This window comes from Pipistrellus kuhlii, unplaced genomic scaffold (genome assembly GCF_014108245.1).
Source record: "Pipistrellus kuhlii isolate mPipKuh1 unplaced genomic scaffold, mPipKuh1.p scaffold_m20_p_9, whole genome shotgun sequence".
NCBI classification, from domain to species: domain Eukaryota; kingdom Metazoa; phylum Chordata; class Mammalia; order Chiroptera; family Vespertilionidae; genus Pipistrellus; species Pipistrellus kuhlii.
The window spans coordinates 11,982,507-12,000,556 of record NW_023425595.1 but is presented as its reverse complement, the minus strand read 5'-3'; the positions used below and the strand labels follow the sequence as shown (position 1 = coordinate 12,000,556).

At 34.7% G+C, this 18,050-nt stretch overlaps 2 protein-coding genes across 2 annotated transcripts; both read right to left on the bottom strand.

The window, feature by feature from the left end:
• Positions 1–3,445: 3,445 nt before the first annotated feature.
• Positions 3,446–4,390, bottom strand: LOC118713137 (olfactory receptor 5B3-like). Its single transcript, XM_036427522.1, has one exon. It carries the CDS (start codon positions 4,388–4,390, stop codon positions 3,446–3,448), a length of 945 nt encoding a protein of 314 aa, XP_036283415.1.
• Positions 4,391–11,514: 7,124 nt separating this feature from the next.
• Positions 11,515–12,459, bottom strand: LOC118713136 (olfactory receptor 5B3-like). Its single transcript, XM_036427521.1, has one exon. It carries the CDS (start codon positions 12,457–12,459, stop codon positions 11,515–11,517), a length of 945 nt encoding a protein of 314 aa, XP_036283414.1.
• Positions 12,460–18,050: the final 5,591 nt, after the last annotated feature.

The window sequence follows — 18,050 nt, the reverse complement described above, 5'->3', positions numbered from 1 at the left end:
GTTTGGGTTTTCCTGATATAAACAAACAAACAAACAAACAAACAATTCTTCCTTAGAGATACATTTTATTTCTTATTAAATTTATTGGATAACAGTGGTTAATAAGATTATGTAGGTTTCAAATGTACATTAATATAATACATGATCTATATATTGTATTGTGTGCCCACCACTCTAAGTAAAAAAAAATCTTCTGTCACCACATATTTGGATTCCTTTACCTTTTAATACCCCAAAACCCCTTCTCTCTGGTAACCACAATACAGTTGTCTGAGTCTATGAGTTTCAGTTTTATATCCCACATATGAATGAAATCAAATGGTTCTTAGCTTTTTCTAACTAACCTATTTCACTTAGCATGATATTCTCAAGGTCCATCCATGTTGTCACAAATGGCAGTATTACATCTTTTCTTATGGCTGAGTAGTATTCCATTGTCTATATGTACCACATTTCTTTTATCCAATCGTCTATTGAAGGACACTTCAATTTTTTCCATGTCTTGACAACCATGAATAGTGCTGCAATTAATATAGGGAGGCATATCTTTGTGAATAAATGTTTCCAACTTTTGGGGGTGACACCTTGAAGAGGAGTTGCTAAATTATATATGTTAACTCTAGCTTTAATTTTTTTAGGAACCTTTTCACTCTCCACATAAACAGTTATCATTAGAATTAAGAAAATATACATTTCAATCGATTTCTACTGTTTTCTATAGTGGCTGTACCAGTTTTTTATTCCCACCAGTAGTGAATGAATTTTCCTTTTTCTCCACACACTTGGTATTTTCCTTTTCCTTGGTATTTTCCTTGGTATTTTCCTTGGTATTTTTCCTTGGTATTTTCCTACTGTTTTCTATAGTGGCTGTACCAGTTTTTTATTCCCACCAGTAGTGAATGAATTTTCCTTTTTCTCTAACACTTGGTATTACTTATCATGTTGATAATAAACATTCTAACAGGGGTGAGATGATGTCTCATTGTAGTTTTGATACGCATTTCCCTAATAAAGTTGTTAGTAATCTATATAGACCTCTCCTAGGGGGTGGAATGTAGTCTCTTCCACCTGAGTGTGCATTGAAATTTGGTGAGTTGCTTCTAAAGTATATAGTGTATGGGGAAGAGGGCAGGTAGCATTACATGGAAGAACCTGGCAAAAGTTTAAGTGACCATCTTGTTTAATTGATCAAGATAAAGCCCCCAGTGACAAGTCATGTTGGTAACATGTATCCCCTAATAGGACATGATGAAAAGATCACTTCTTATTCTTTCTCAAAGCTGATACCTTTGTATAAATATGTGGAAAAAAAAACATCAGAGAAACAGAAGCTGAAAGGCATTCTACAAAACATGTATTAAGGTAATGAAAAATAAGGAAATACTGAGATGCTGTAAAGATCAGAGAAGATTAAAGGAACAGAACAAATATGTGCAATGTTGCATCCTGGATTGTATTTTGCAAGAGCAAAATGACCTTTAGTTAAAAATAATTATCTGAATAATTTTTTGAAGTTTTTGATAATAGTAATAATCAATGTTGGTTTCTTAGTTTTCACAAATGTAATATGATAAAGTAAAATATTAACTAAAGAGGAAATTTGGTGAAAGGTACATAAGATTTTTCTGTTTATAACCATTGACATTCAATAAATAATCATTATTTATGGATATATTTTTCAAATTCAATCAGGTAGAAAACTTATTATAATCTCATTTTTATGATTTATTAAACAAAACTTATTTCATGTGTTGTTTTCTACTTAATGAGAAATACTAATGTAAAAGAATTAAGATGGTTTGATGATCCATTTGATAGTACGGTTTCTGAAAAATTAATTTGTCCAAAAGTGGTAAATACAGTGAGTGATAATATTGGGGGGGAAAAAACTAGCCACGTCTCATGAAATGCACTAAAATTGTATTGATTAGTTGATTGAGTTGAGAGAGAGAAAAACATTGATTTATTGTTCCACTTATTTATTAAATCATTGGTTGCTTCATGCATGTGGCAAGCTTCAACATAAAAGAACTGGGAATCCAACCTACAACTTTGGTATATGGACAGCAATTCTAATTAACTGAGGCTATCCAGGCAGGGTCTCTAAATTCCTTTTTAAAGAATTTTATAATGGATAATGAACTCATGTAACTATCAGTGGTTCAAATATATTGACTGCTGGATCCAAATTTTGACTAATATATTCATTAACATGTTTGTTGAGAAATTATTATAAAGCAGGTTGTAATTTATCTATTGGAAATGAAGTTGTTAGGAAGACAAAGTGACCCCTCTGAGGTAGTGTAGGCTCTCAGTAGGAAAATTAAGGAATAATGATAATACTTAACTGAGTACTAGTCAGAACTATAAAGACTAAAGCAAGAAGTGCAAAGAAGGAACAGTGTCCACGGGTGGGTGGGGTGACTACAGTGTGGAAACATTTAAGCAAAGAGCTGAAGGAAGTAAGGGAGCTTTCTGAGCATTGGTAACAGCAAGGGCAAAGATCCTGATGCAGGCGCATGCTTGGAGTTGTCCAGAACAAGCAAGGAACTCAGTGTAAACGAGTAGGAAAGGAATAACACAGGACAGAGCTCATCTAACACTGAAGCATCCCTGAATGAGTGACATTAACCTTTTCTATTTTCAATGAGAAAAATGAATAATATTATTATTAATCAGTGTTGTTTGTTTACAAAATATAAGATAAGGTAGTCATATACAGAAAAACTGAAAAATTCCTGTATTATTTCTCAATCATCTTTTCTGATACTTTGGCCATTTTGCTTTTGAAAATTATATATGCAAGCAAACTGGTTCTACTAGTAGACTTACTGAAGACAGAAATATTAATTCCTTTATAATATTATGCATATGTAGTTCTGAATAAAATATGCCAAGAAAAGCATATATCTTTATTTAAATACCCATATCACTTTTTTTTATTTTAGACTCATGAAATAGTTTTGAACTACAAAAATAAATAATGTTGACCATAAATGTATAATCTGATATATAAATTATTTTAACTTTTTAATTCAAAACTAGCCATACTCCATATAATCCTATTAACAATTACCCACTTTTGCTTGTATGTGCATTTATGGAATTCTTGCATATGCTTTTTTCATGGATTTGTGTGGGCCATGTTTTCCAAATATCCTTCCATTGTGACATGGTAGAGAAAAAATGAACAAGTGAATAAACTAAATATAATTGATAAGGTTATTACAAGGCTCCCAACATTCTTAAGGTTCCTTTTGGCCATCCTTATTAAGACATCATTTATTTGGACACAATATTTTATTTTTTCTAGATGACAGGCTTTTGAAGAAAAACAATGTCATTACCTCAGTAATTTAGGGGCATTGTTGAGCTTTAAAATGTGACTTATTGCATGTTGAACATCTGAAAGGAATGAAAATAGGTTATTGTGCATCCTACAACTTTATCTTGCAAAGTCTAGAGACAGTCTTGCCTTCTCAACAACCTTCTTGAATGCATTTTTGACCTCCTTGTTTCTCAAGCTATAGACCAGAGGGTTCAGCATGGGGATGACCATAGTATAGAACACAGATGCAATTTTGTCTGTGTCCATGGAATGGCTGGAGCTGGGCTGTAAATACATGAAGATGACAGTCCCATAGAAGATGGAGACTGCAGTGAGGTGAGAAGCACAGGTGGAGAAAGCCTTCTGATACCCTGAAGATGAGGGCATCTTTAGGATGGTGACAAATATGAACAGGTAGGAAATCAAGATAACCAGGAGTGCAGAAAGGATGTTGAAGCTTGCCACAAAAACAAGAATCTGCTCATTAATATGCTTGTCTGAGCAAGAGAGAGCCATGACTGCTGGAATATCACAGAAAAAGTGATAAAGCAGGTTAGATTTATAGAAAGAGAGGCTGAATGTGTTTCTAGTGTGAACAGAGGCAGTCAGAAAACTATAGACATAGAAACCTATGGCAAGACAGGCACACACACCTGTTGTCATGGTGGTGGTGTAATGTAGGGGTTTGCACACTGCTGCATAGCGGTCATAAGCCATTGAGGCCAAAAGGAAATTTTCCATAGTGGCAAAAGCTACAAAAAAGAACATCTGAGCAGCACATGCATTGTAGGAGATGACCTTGTCTCCTACAAGGAACCCAGCCATAACCTTGGGAGTGACAGCTGTAGAGGAACAAAAGTCAACCAAAGACAAATTACTAAGGAAAAAGTACATAGGAGAATGAAGTCGAACGTTCATGAGAATCAAAATGATTATCCCCAGGTTTCCAACCACACTGATGAGGTAGATGAAGGTGAACATTATAAAGAGGGGGACCTGCAGTTCTGGGACATTGGTTAGTCCAAGGAGGATGAACTCAGTCACTTCTGTATTGTTCTCCATGGATGTTGTTTGGGAATCACAAGATGTCCTATAGCAATGAGTCATAAAGAAACACATTGATTAACAAAAAGTCAATTGAAACACATAGATAGAAAAGTGATAAGTACATGCACATTTTTATTATGGCAATTAGATCTAAAGTATGGGTTTACCAACAAAGTTTAAATGCATTCATTACCTATAGAGTTACACATTATTGAAGTTGAAGTATAATGAATAATTTCCCACTTTTTAAAATACTGTAAGCAGATTTGTATAAACAAGAAATGTCTTAATCAACATGATGTATTTGAAATAAGTATATGTGTCATGTCATATCCCTGAACCTAGTGAATGCTTATACTTCTATGTTGCTTATGTGCCAGGAAATGCTGAAGACACTTTACATCTATATTCATTATTTTGTCTCAATAAATCTATAAGATTAACTAGTTGTTACCTTATCTAACTTATAAGGCACAGAGGTCCATCAATGTTTTTAAGTTTAAAAATTATTACTGCCAAAGCCAAGTTATAGACATAGGCAGAGAGGTTCTTCAGTTAATTGGTATTAATATAAATAAAACTGAATTTAATGGAACTTGCAATTACTCTTTGTCACCATTTCTCTGAACTCAGTATTCAACATTTTAGTTAAGTAGCTGAGACCTATGTGTATGATAGATGGGTAACTGGACAGACAGGGGCATGTACAACTAACTGGCATTTCTAAGGAGAAGACATTGAGCACTGGGTATAGAACTTGGGTTCTCAGATGAGCTAAATATCAGTCCTTCCATTTGCTACCCAAGAGTTTTGGGGTTCAATCTACGTAGCCAAATCTGATTTTCTTCATATACAAAATGAAGATTGTAATGAAATTAATCTCATGGTATTATTATGAGAATTAAATAAAATAGTAGATTAAATACAATGATTAAAAATTTTTGCTGTAGGGTGTAGAGTAGGGGTGTTGAACTCAATCAGAGAAGGGGCCAAAATCTAAAATCCAGCCTAAATCGCGGGCCAAATGGTTTACTGAACAGTCATAAACTGTCATTGTGATGGAAACGCAGCGGAGTGCAGTGATGACAGCGTGGTGCGGGCCACATTGCAAGGCCTGGCGGGACGGATTTGGCCCGCGGGCCTTGTGTTTGACACATGTGGTGTAGAGCATAGCCTGATAAGATCTAGCTATGATAATTTTATCAGGAGAAAATGAAAGCCTTTATGTTTGTTTTAGAAAAGTGGATGATAAAGTTTAGGGATTCAGGTCTGGATGAGTTTTGAAGTCTTGCAACCTCTCTCTCTCTCTGATATCCTTTTTCTCACACACTTGGTTCCCTGAGATACTAGTATTTCTGGTGTTTCTCTGTCTGTCTGTCCTCAGTGAGCATAAGTAGCTATTCTAGCCTTCCTATATGAACCACTCATTGGCATAATTTCTTTCTTAAAATTCATATATTAACATGAGTTGAAAGAGTTTTCTTTCTTTTTTCTGACATTTCTCTCTTTCTTTTTAATCTTCAACCAAGGACATGTTTAGAGAAAGGAAGAAATAAAGGGAGAGATAAAGGGAGAGATAGGGAGAGGGAGAGGAAGAGAAAGGAGAGAGAAAGGAGAGAGAGAGAGAGAGAGAGAGAGAGAGAGAGAGAGAGAGAGAGAGAGAGAGAGACAGAGAGAGACACAGAGAGAGACAGAGAAACATCAATTGGTTGCCTTCTCTATATGCCCAACAGGTAATCAAAATCACAACCCTGGTATGTGTCCTGACTGGGAATCAAACCTGCATCCTCTTGGTGCATAGGACAATACTCAACCAACTGAGCCACTCTGAGCAGGCAAGAGTCTCTTAAACTCATTATTTTCTTTCATTGATATCATGTCACAATTGATTCACGGAGATTATAGTTGAAATTTCCTAAATTGTTGGCTGCTTTTAGTCTCCAGGTCTGTTTTAGTGTTGGGATTCATGCATAAAATTTATATATAAATTTTGTTCTTGAGTCAGGACAATGTTTTAAATCTTTTTCATCTGAATTTGAGAACTTTCAAAGGACACATCATTCACTCATCATTATTCTGTACCATTGTCCTAACTCTTTCAGATCTTCTCTTTACGGATGAAGCTCTTGAAGTCAATAGATTCATCAACCTTTAACAATCATAAACACTTGTAGAATATAGTATGTTCTGCAAATAGTAAAAGCTATAAGGATATAAAATTATATTTAGGGATGTGTTTAAATATGTGTTTATACATAAACACATCTTTTCATTTAATCCTCATAATAATATCATAAGATATGTGATACTATAGTTCCAAATTTACCATTAAGAGAACCGAGGACTTGAGAAGCTATGTAAAGCTCTACAATTGCACAGCTAGTATGAAGAAAACCCAAGATTAATGTTCAAATCCATCTGTGACCAAATCAAAATCTATACTGTTAGCCTTTCACCATCAACATGTAGATATGCTTGTAATTCTAAAGATGAAATCATAAGGAAAAGATTACAATGGATCTTGTTAATTCAATTGCAAGTTTTCTTTAGTTTAGAGGAAGGTAATTTCACTCTCTTCTGCTTTAAAAAAAACTTGGTGAAAGCACAACAGATAATAAGTAAGGTGAAATTAAGATTTATTCAATAGAACCATTACTTTTTTTGCTAATCATTTTTAGGAAAGCAACATAATGTTATTTCATAAGTATCAATGTACTTTTTAGTGATGAAGTTTTAAATTTAAACCCCAGTCTCAAGTCACTGTTTTAGAAAAAAAATTTAAAACACCTACTTATGTGCTCAAACAACTCATAGCAGCTATAGTTCCCCCATGGATTTTGCATAAATTACAGTTCACACTAAAAAAATGTGTATTAAGCAGAAGATTACCTTGTTGCTGAAATGGAAGGCACAGTCAATCCTGACTAGTGGTACTGAAATCTGAAATCTAACCATAGAATAATGTACATATACTCTTTTTTACTTTATTTATTTATTTTTAAAATTAATTTCTGTATTGATTAAAGTATCACATATTTGTCCTCAACCTCCCATTCCAATCCCCCATCGGACCCCTCATGCCCCATCCCCTTATTGTCCTTGAGCACTGTTTAGGCTCATATGTGTGCACATAAGTCCTTTGGTTGATCTCTCCCTTTTATTCCCACCCTCTCTTTGAGGTCCAACAATGTGACTTATGACTGCCCAATACCCAGAACTGAAATATCATTGCTGACATGTACACATAAGGAACTGTTTGACATTGAAATTGGGTCTCAAAAGAACTGGTGGCCCAGAAAGAAGCTCACTACAGACTGATGCATATGCCTTTCAGCATGATTATTGCTTGTCTCATTTTTGATTCTTATAAGTATATTTCCAGTAGGACATGATCTCACTCATCTAGGGGAAATGGTGAACAACATAGACTGATGAACAAGAACAGACTCAGAGATATGTATATATACTCTTGGTGATGTTCTCTAACAGGTACTGATAAAAAGAATCTAAGATCTCTATGACAAGTAAAGATGAAAGAAAACCTCAACATGAAGTCAGAAACCTCAGAAACCTGGGTACAAGTTTTAAACCCACCATTAATACTTACTGTGTTTTTGGAGGAACCACTTGTCTTCTTGCTTCTAAAATAAAAAACAAAATTACCACCCCCTACGTAATTTACAGAATTGTGCCAGTAAATAGCAAATGAAGAAAGCTGTGTAAAACAAAGGGGTTATCATTTTAAAGTCAATCAATAGAATATTCAACTTGAGATGTTTACCCTGGCAAAGATTGGAGGCTCATAGCAAATCCTCAAATCAGAAGTCCAAGGGAAGGCCCACATGTACTTAGGGTGTGTAAATAACAGCCAAGGGGGCTTAGCACTTTTAAATGATGTAATGTTTAATCGTATTGGGATTTCAGGGGCTAACTCATGGGAATCAGGAAGGAGCCATAGAGACATGGAATGGTTTGGGGTTATTCCCTGTGAGGACATCTATAGCTCTCATCCCAAGGGCTTAGGAAAGAAGCAATTAAGTTGCCTGTAGGAACCTAGGGCTGGATATGATGAGAGTGCACACATGTTTTCATATTATTTGTTATTAATTTTTCCTTTTTTATTAAAATATAATTTACAAACAGCGATGGTACCTACAGTTTTTAGTGTATAAATTTTCAAGTTTGATAAAATGTATATGGTTATGTAACCATTACCACAGTCATCATATAGAAGAGTTCCATCATCCAAACTGAACCTCTGATCTTTTCTTTGTGATCAACCCTTTCTCCCACTCACTGCACCAACCACTTACTGTTTTGTCCATATAAGTTTATCTCTGCAATAATGTCCTATAAATAAAATCCTAGAGTATATATCTCTTCTATCTGGCTTGTTTCACTTAGCATGTTGTATTTGAGATCCACTCATATCACTAAATATGTTAATTTCCTAAAGCAGTCATTAAATAATACCACAAACTCGGTGGCTTAAACAACACAGATTTATTTTCTCATATTTCTGGAGGCTACAAACCTGAGATCAAGTTGTTAGTAGGACTGTTCTGTTGGTTCCTTATGATTATATAAGAGAGAACTTGTTTCTTGTCTGTTTCTGAGCTTTTGGGTAGTTTGTTGGCAATGTTGCCTCCTGGATTGTATTTTGTAAGAGCAAAATTATTTTAGTAAAAAATAATGATCTGAAAAATTCTTGAACTTTAAGATAATAATAATAATCAATGTTGGCTTCTTAGTTTTCACAAATGTAATATGATCAAATAAAATATTAACTAAAGAGGAAATTTGGTGAAAGGTACATAAGACATCTGTTTATAACCAATGACATTGAATAAATAATCATTATTTATGGATATATTTTTCAAATCAATCAGGTAGGAAACATATTATAGTCTCATTTTTATCATTTATTAAATAAAACTTATTTCATATGTTATTTTCCACTTAATGATAAATACTAATGTAAAACAATTAAGATGGCTTGATATGATCCATTTGATAGTATGGTTTCTAAAAATTAATATGTCCAAAGTGGTAAATACAAATAGTGAGTGATAATATAGGAAAAAAAGATAGCCATGAAATGCTCTAAAATCATACTGGTTAATTGATTGATGAAAGAGAGAGAGAGTGAGAGAGTGAGAGAGAGAGAGAGAGCAAGCAGAGACATTGATTTGTTGTTCCACTTATTTAGGAATTCATTAGTTGCTCCTTGTGTGTGCCCTAACTGGGGATCCAACCTAAACTTTGGCCTATGAACAGCATTCTAACTAACTGAGGTTGCCCAGGGCCTAAAATTCTTTTCTGAAGAATTTTAAAATAGATAATGAAGTCATGTAATTATCAGTGGTTCAAATATATTGACTGCTGGGTCCAAATTTTAACTCATACATTTGTTAACATGTTTTTTTTGTGTGGAAATTATGGTTGTAATTTATGTGTTGGAAATGAAGTTTTAGTTAGGAAGACAAAGTGACTCCTCTTGAGTAGTGTATGCTCTCAGTAGGAAAATAAAAGAATAATGACAATAGTTTAATTGAGTACTGATCAGAATTATGAAGACTAAAGCAAGAAGTGAAGGAAGGAACAGTGTCCATGGGTGTGTGGGGTGATGATGGTGTGGAAACATTTTAGCAAAGATCAAAAAGGATTAAGGGAGCTTTCTGAGCATTGGTAACAGCAAGGACAAAGATCCTGATGCAGGAGCATGCTTGGAGTTGTCCAGAAAAAGCTAGGAACTCAGTGTAAATGAGTAGGAGAGCAATAACACAGGCCAGAGATCATCTAACACTGAAGCATCCCTGAATGAGTTGCATTAACCTTTTCTTAGTATATTCAATGAGAAAAATGAATAACATTATTATTAATCAGTGTTGTTTGTTTACAAAATATAAGATAAGATAGTCATATACAGAAAAATTAAAAAATTCCTTTATTATTTCTCTATCACCTTTTCTTATTCTCTGGCTATTTTGCTTTTGAAAATCATCCTGTGAGCAAACTACTTGTATGAGTGGACTTACTGAAGACAGAAATATTAATACCTGTATAATATTAGGCATATGTAGTTCTGAATAAAATGTGGCAACAAAAAGCATATATATTTAAATACCGATATTACTTTTTTCTTAATTTTAGAATACTGAAATAGTTTTGAACTACAGAAATAATGTTGAACATAAATGTATAATCTAATATATAAATTATTTTAACTTTTTAATTAAAAACACTCCATCTCATCCTTTTTAAAAAATTTCCCACTTCTGCATATATGTGCAAGTATGGAATGATATTTCAGTTCTGGATGGTGGGCAAATGGTGGTAATGCAGGTCCAACCCTCTCTGGTTTGGTCCTGGGCAACCAGTACACATAAAACTGTTTGACATTGAAACGGGTCTTAAAAAAACTGGTGGCCCAGAAAGAAACTCTCTACAAACTGATTCATATGCCTTTCAGCATAATGATTATTGCTTGTCTCATTTTTTATTCTTATAAGTATATTTCCAGTAGGACATGATCTCACTCATCTAGGGGAAGTGGTAAACAACATAGACTATAATGAACAAGAACAGACCCAGAGACAGTTGGACCTCAAAGGGAGGGTGGGGATAAAAGGGAGAGATCAACCAAAGGACTTATGTGCGGGCATACATATGAGCCCAACCAGTGGTGGAGGACAATAGGGGGGTAGGTGAATGAGCGAGGGAGTGGGGGATTGAAATGGGGGGTTGAGGACAAATATGTGATGCCTGAATCAATAAAGAAATTTTTAAAAAGTATGGAATTCTTGTATTTTTTAATGTATTTGTGTGTGCCTTGTTTTCCATATGTCCTTCCATTGTTAAATGGTAGAAAAAAATATGAGCATGTGAATAAACTAAATATAATTAATAAGGTTCATTACAAGTAAGACCCCCAACATTCTCAAGGATCCTGTGGCCATCCTCATTAAGACATCATTTATTTGGACACAATATTTCATTTTTTCTAGATGACAGGCTTTTGAAGAAAAAAAATGGCATTATCTCAGAAATTTAGAGGCATTGTTGGGCCTTAAAATGTGAGTTATTGCATGTTGAACATCTGACAGGAATGAAAGTAGGTTATTTTGCATCCTATACCTTTATCTTGCAAAGTCTAGAGACAATTTTGCCTTCTCAACAACCTTCTTGAATGCATTTTTGACCTCCTTGTTTCTCAAGCTATAGACCAGAGGGTTCAGCATGGCAATGACCATTGTGTAGAATAGAGAGGCAATTTGGCTTGTGTCCATGGAATGGCTGGAGCTGGGCTGTAAATACATGAATACGGCAGTCCCATAGAAGATGGAGACAACAGTGAGGTGAGAAGCACAGGTGGACAAAGCCTTCTGATACCCTGAAGATGAGGGCATCTTTAGGATGGTGACAAATATGAACAGGTAGGAAATCAAGATAACCAGAAGAGCAGAAAACATGTTGAAGCTTACCACAAAAACAAGAATCTGCTCACTAATATGCTTGTCAGAGCAAGAGAGGGCCATGACTGCTGGAACATCACAGAAAAAGTGATGGACCAGGTTAGACTTACAGAAAGAGAGGCTGAATGTGTTTCTAGTGTGGACAGAGGCATTCAGAAAACTATAGACATAAGAACCTATGGCAAGACGTGCACACACACCTCTTGTCATGGTGGTGGAGTAATGTAGGGGTTTGCACACTGCTGCATAGCGGTCATAAGCCATTGAGGCCAAAAGGAAATTTTCCACAGTGACAAAGGCTGCAAAAAAGAACATCTGAATAGCACATGCATTGTAGGACATGACCTTGTCTCCTACAAGAAATCCAGCCATAATCTTGGGAGTGACAGCTGTAGAGGAACAAAAGTCAACCAAAGACAAATTACTAAGGAAAAAGTACATAGGGGTATGGAGCCGAAAGTCCAAGAGAATCAAAATTATTATTCCCAGGTTTCCAACCACAGTGATGAGGTAGATGAAGGTGAACATTATAAAGAGGGGGACCTGCAGTTCTGGGACATTGGTTAGTCCAAGGAGGATGAACTCAGTCACTTCTGTATTGTTCTCCATGGATGTTGTTTGGGAATCACAAGATGTCCTATAGCAATGAGTCATAAAGAAACACATTGATTAACAAAAAGTCAATTGAAACACATAGATAGAAAAGTGATAAGTAGATGAACATTTTTATTATGGCAAGCATGTCTAAAGTATGGGTTTACCAACAAGGTTTAAATGCATTCATTACCTATAGAGTTACACATTATTGAAGCTGAAGTTTAATGAATAATTTCCCACTTTTTTAAATTTTGTAAACTGATTTGTGTAAACAAGTAATGTCTTAATCAAGATGACATATTTGGAATAAATATATATGATATGTCATATCCCTGAGTCTAGTGAATGCTTATACTTCTATGTTGCTTATGTGCCTGGAAATGCTGGAGATACCTTACATCTATATTCACTTACTTGTCTCAGTAAATCTATAAGAGTGACTAGTTGTTATCCTATTTAACTTATAAGTCACAGATGTTCAGTAATGTTTTTAAGTTTAAAAATTATTACTGCCAAAGCCAAGTTATATACATAGGCAGAGAGATTCTTCAGTTAATTGGTATTGATATAAATAAAATTGAATTTAATGCAACTTGCAATAACTCTTTGTCAACATTGCCCCAAACTCAGTATTCAGAATTTTAGTTAAGTAGATGAAAACTGTATGCATAGTAGATGGGTAACTGGGCACACAAGGGTGTGTACAACTAACAGAGGCAATTTTGAGGAGGAGACATAGAGCACTGCGTGTAGAGCTTGGGTTTTTATGTTTTCGTTTTATTTTAAATGCTTTGTTGATTAATGTATCACATATTTGTCCCATCCTCCCCATTTCCATCCAAACCCCTCCCCATGCATGCCCCCACCCCCCTGTTGTCTGTGACCATTGGTTAGGCTCATATGCATCCACACAAGTCCTTTGATTTATCTCTCTCCCTTATCCCCACCCTTCCCTATCTTCCCTCTGAGGTCCGACAGTCTGATCGATGCTGTTCTTGTTCATCAGTTTATATTGTTCATCATTTCCCCTACATGAGTGAGCTCATGTGATACTAAAAATACACTTATAAAAACCAAAAAGGAGACAAGCAATAATGGTTATGTTGCATAACCATTAGAGCTTGCGTTTTTATATGAGCTAAATATCAGTCCTACCATTTACTACCCAAGACTTTTGGTGTTCAATATAAGTAGCCAAACTTAATTTTCTCCACATTCAAAATGAAAATTTTAATAAAATGAATCTCTTGATATTATTATGAGAATTAAATAAAATAGTAGATTAAATACAATGAGTGAAATTTTCAGTGTATAGCATAGCCTGTTAAGAGTTTGCTATAATATTACTATCAGGAGGAAATTGAAGTCTTTATATTTATCTGAGAAAAGTGGCTAATAAAATTTAGGGATTCAGGTGTAGATGAGTTTTGAAGTCTTGCAACTTCTCCTTCTGATATACTTTTTCTCACACACCTGGCTCACTGAGATACTAGTATTTCTGTTGTTTCTCTGTCTGTCTGTCCTCAATGAGCATAACTATCTATTCTAGCCTTCTCATTTGAACCACACATTTGCTTAATTTCTTTCTAAAAATTCGTATATTAACATGAATTGAAGAGTTTCCTTTCTTTCTTTTTTCCTTCCTTTCTCTCTTTCTTTTTAATCCTCACCCAAGGACATGTTTAGAGAGAGGGAGAGATAAAGGGAGAGAGAGGGAGACGAGAAAGAGAGGGGGGGGGGAGATGAGAAAGAGAGAGAGAGAGAACAGGGAAACATCAATTAGTTGCTTTCCCTACATGCCCCAACAAGTAATCAAAATCACAACCCTGTTATGTGTCCTGACTGGGAATCAAACCTGCATCCTCTTGGTCATAGGACAATGCTCAACCAACTGAGCCACTCTGACCAGGCAAGAGTCTCTTAAATTCATTATTTTCTTCCATTGATATCATCTCATTGTTGATTCATGGAGATTAGGGTTGAAATTGCCTAAATTGTTGGCTGCTTTTAGCCTCCAGGTCTGTTTTGGTATTGGGATTCATGTATAAACTTTTTATATAAATATGTTCTTGAGTCAGGACAACGTTTTAAATCTTTTTCATCTGAATTTGAGGTCTTTAGATGGACACATCATTAACTAATCATTATTCTCTACCATTGTCCTAACTTTTTCACATCTTACTTTACAGATGAAGCCCATTAAGTCAATAGATTCATCAACCTTTGACAATCATAAACACTTGTAGAATATAGTATGTTCTACAAATAGTAAAAGCTATAGGGATATGAAATTATATTTAGGGATGTGTTTACATATGTTTATATACATAAACACATCTTTTCATTTAATCCTCAATAATATTGTAAGATATGTGACACTATACTTCCAAATTTATCATTAAGAGAACTGAGGACTTGAGAAGCTATGTAAAGCTCTACAATTACACAGCTAGTATGAAGAAAACCCAAGATTAATGTTCAAATCCATCTGTGACCAAATCAAAATCTATACTTTTAACCTTTCACCATCAACATGTAGATATGCTAGTAATAATAAAGATGAAATTATGAGGAAAAGATTACAATGGATCTTGTTAATTCAATTACAAGTCTTCTGTAGTTTAAAGGAAGGTAATTTCATTCTCTTCTACTTTTTGGAAAAAGCTTTTGTGAAAGCACAACAGATAGTAAATAAGTTTAAATTAAGACTCATTCATTAGAACCATTACTTTTTTTGCTAACCATTTTTAGGAAAGCAACATAATGTTATTTCATAAGTATCACTGTACTTTTTATTGGTGAAGTTTTGGATTTAAACCCCAGTCTCAATTCGCTGTTTTAGAAAAAAATTGAAAACACCTACTTATGTGCTCAAACAACTCATAGCAGCTATATTTGCTCAATGAATTTTGCATAAATTACAGTTCACACTAAAAAATATGTATGAAGCAGAAGCTTACCTTGCTGCTGAAATGGAAGGCACATTTAATCCTGACTAGTGGTTCTTAAAGCTGAAATGTAACCATAGAATAATGTATATATACTCTTGGTGATGTTCTCTAACAAGTACTGGTCAAAAGAATCTAAGATCTCTATGACAAGTCAAGATGGAAGAAAATCTCAACATGAAGTCAGAAACCTCAGAAACCTGGGTACAAGTTTTAAACCCACCAGTAATACTTACTATGCTTTTGGAGGAACCACTTGTCTTCTTGCTTCTAAAATAAAAAACAAAATTACCAACCCTACATAATTTACAGAATTGTGCCTGGAAATAGCAAATGAAGAAAGCTGTGTAAAACAAAGGGGTTATCATTTTAAAGTCAATCAACAGAATATTCAACTTGAGATGTTTCCCTGGCCAAGACTGCAGGCTCATAGCAAACCCTCAGATCAGAAGTCCAAGGGAAGGCCCACATGTACTTAGGGTGTGTAAATAACAGCCAAGGGGGCTAAGCACTTTAAAATGATGTAACGTTGAATCATATTGGGATTTCAGGGGCTAACTCATGGGAATCAGAGAGGAGCCAAAGAGACATGGAATGATTTGGGGATGTTCCCTGTGAGGACATCTGTAACTCTCATCCCAAGGGCTTAGGAAAGAAGCAATTAAGTTGCCTGTAGGAACCTAGGGCTGGATATGATGAGAGTGCATACATGTTTTTATATTATTTGTTATTAATTTTTCTTATTTTTTATTAAAATATAATTTACAAACAGCAATGGTACCTACAGTTTTTAGTGTATAAATTTTCAAGTTTGATAAAATGTATATGGTTATGTAACCATTACCACAGTCATCATATAGAAGAGTTCCATCATCCAAACTGAACCTCTGATCTTTTCTTTGTGATCAACCCTTTCTCCCACTCACTGCACCAACCACTTCCTGTTTTGTCCATATAAGTTTATCTCTGCAATAATGTCCTATAAATAAAATCCTAGAGTATATATCTCTTCTATCTGGCTTGTTTCACTTAGCATGTTGTATTTGAGATCCACTCATGTCACTAAATATGTTAATTTCCTAGAACAATCATTAACTAGTACCACAAACTGGGTGGGTTAAACAACACAGATTTTATCTTCTCATATTTCTGAAGGCTACAAGCCTGAGATCAAGGTGTTAGCAGGGCTGTTCTGTTGGTTCCTTGTGATTATATGAGAGAACTTGTTTCTTGTCTGTTTCTGAGCTTTTAAGGGTAGTTGGCAGCCTTTGGAATTTCTAGATTTTTGCTGCATGGCCATGATTCTATCTTCCTCTTCACAAAGTGTTCTCTTTTTGTGATTAAAATTTCCCCTTTTTAATGTTTACTAAATTTATTAGGGTGACATTGGCTAATAAGATTATGTAGATTTCAAATGTACATTAATATAATACGATTTATATATTGCATTGTGTGCTCACCAAATTCAAAAATTCTTCTGTCACCATATATTTGGACTCCTTTACATTTTACTACCCACAAACCCCTTCTCTCTGGTAACCACAATACTTTGAATTTCAGTTTTATATCCCACATATGACTGAAGTCAAATGATTCTTAGCTTTTTCTAACTAACCTGTTTTACTTAGCATGATATTCTCAAGGTGTTTCCATGTTGTCACAAATGGAAGTATTTCATCTTTGCTTATAGCTGATTCATATTCCATGGTCTATACCAGTGGTTCTCAACTTTCCTAATGCCTCAACACTTTAATACAGTTTCTCATGTTGTGATGACCCCAAACATAAAATTATTTCCATTGCTACTTCATAACTGTAACTTTGCTATTGGTATGAGCCATAATGTAAATATCTGTGTTTTCTGCTATTCTTAGGTGACCCCTGTGAAAGGGTAATTCAACCCCTAATGGGGTTGCGACAATTGGATAAAAGAGATGTGGACATTATTAATTCTAGAAAATTAACATATTTAGTGATATGAGTGGATCTCAAATACAACATGCTAAGTGAAACAAGCCAGATAGAAAAGATGTGGACATCTCTTTTATCCAATTTTTTTAAGGGTAATTCAACCCCTAATGGGGTCTCCACAATTGGATTAAATAGATAATTGGACAAAGGAGATGTGGTACATATAGATAAGCGGTTCTGATACAGGTTGAGAACTGCTGGTCTATATGTACCACATCTCCTTTGTCCATTTGTCTATTGAAGGACACTTCAGTTTTTAACTTGGCAACCAGGAATAGTGCTGCAATTAATATAGGGAGGCATATCTTGGTGAATAAATGTTTTCAACTTTTGGGGGTGATACCCAGAAGAGGAGTTGCTAAGTCATATAATGGTAACTCCAGTCTAAATTTTTTTAGGAACCTTATCAATTTCCACATAAACATCTATCGTTAGAATTAAGAAAATATACATTCCAATTGATTTCTACTGTTTTCCATAGTGGCTGTACCAGTTTTTTATTCCCACCAGCAGTGAATGAAGTTTCCTTTTTCTCCACACTCTAGCCAACACTTGGTATTACTTATCATGTTGATAATAACTATTCTAACAGGGGTGAGATGATGTCTCATTGTAGTTTTGATATGCATTTCCCTAATCAAGTTGTTAGTAATCTATATAGACCTCTCCAAGGGGGTGAAATGT

Excerpts from the sequence above, each read along its gene's own strand:
- LOC118713137 (XM_036427522.1), bottom strand. The coding sequence starts at position 4,390 with ATGGAGAACAATACAGAAGTGACTGAGTTCATCCTCCTTGGACTAACC.
- LOC118713136 (XM_036427521.1), bottom strand. The coding sequence starts at position 12,459 with ATGGAGAACAATACAGAAGTGACTGAGTTCATCCTCCTTGGACTAACC.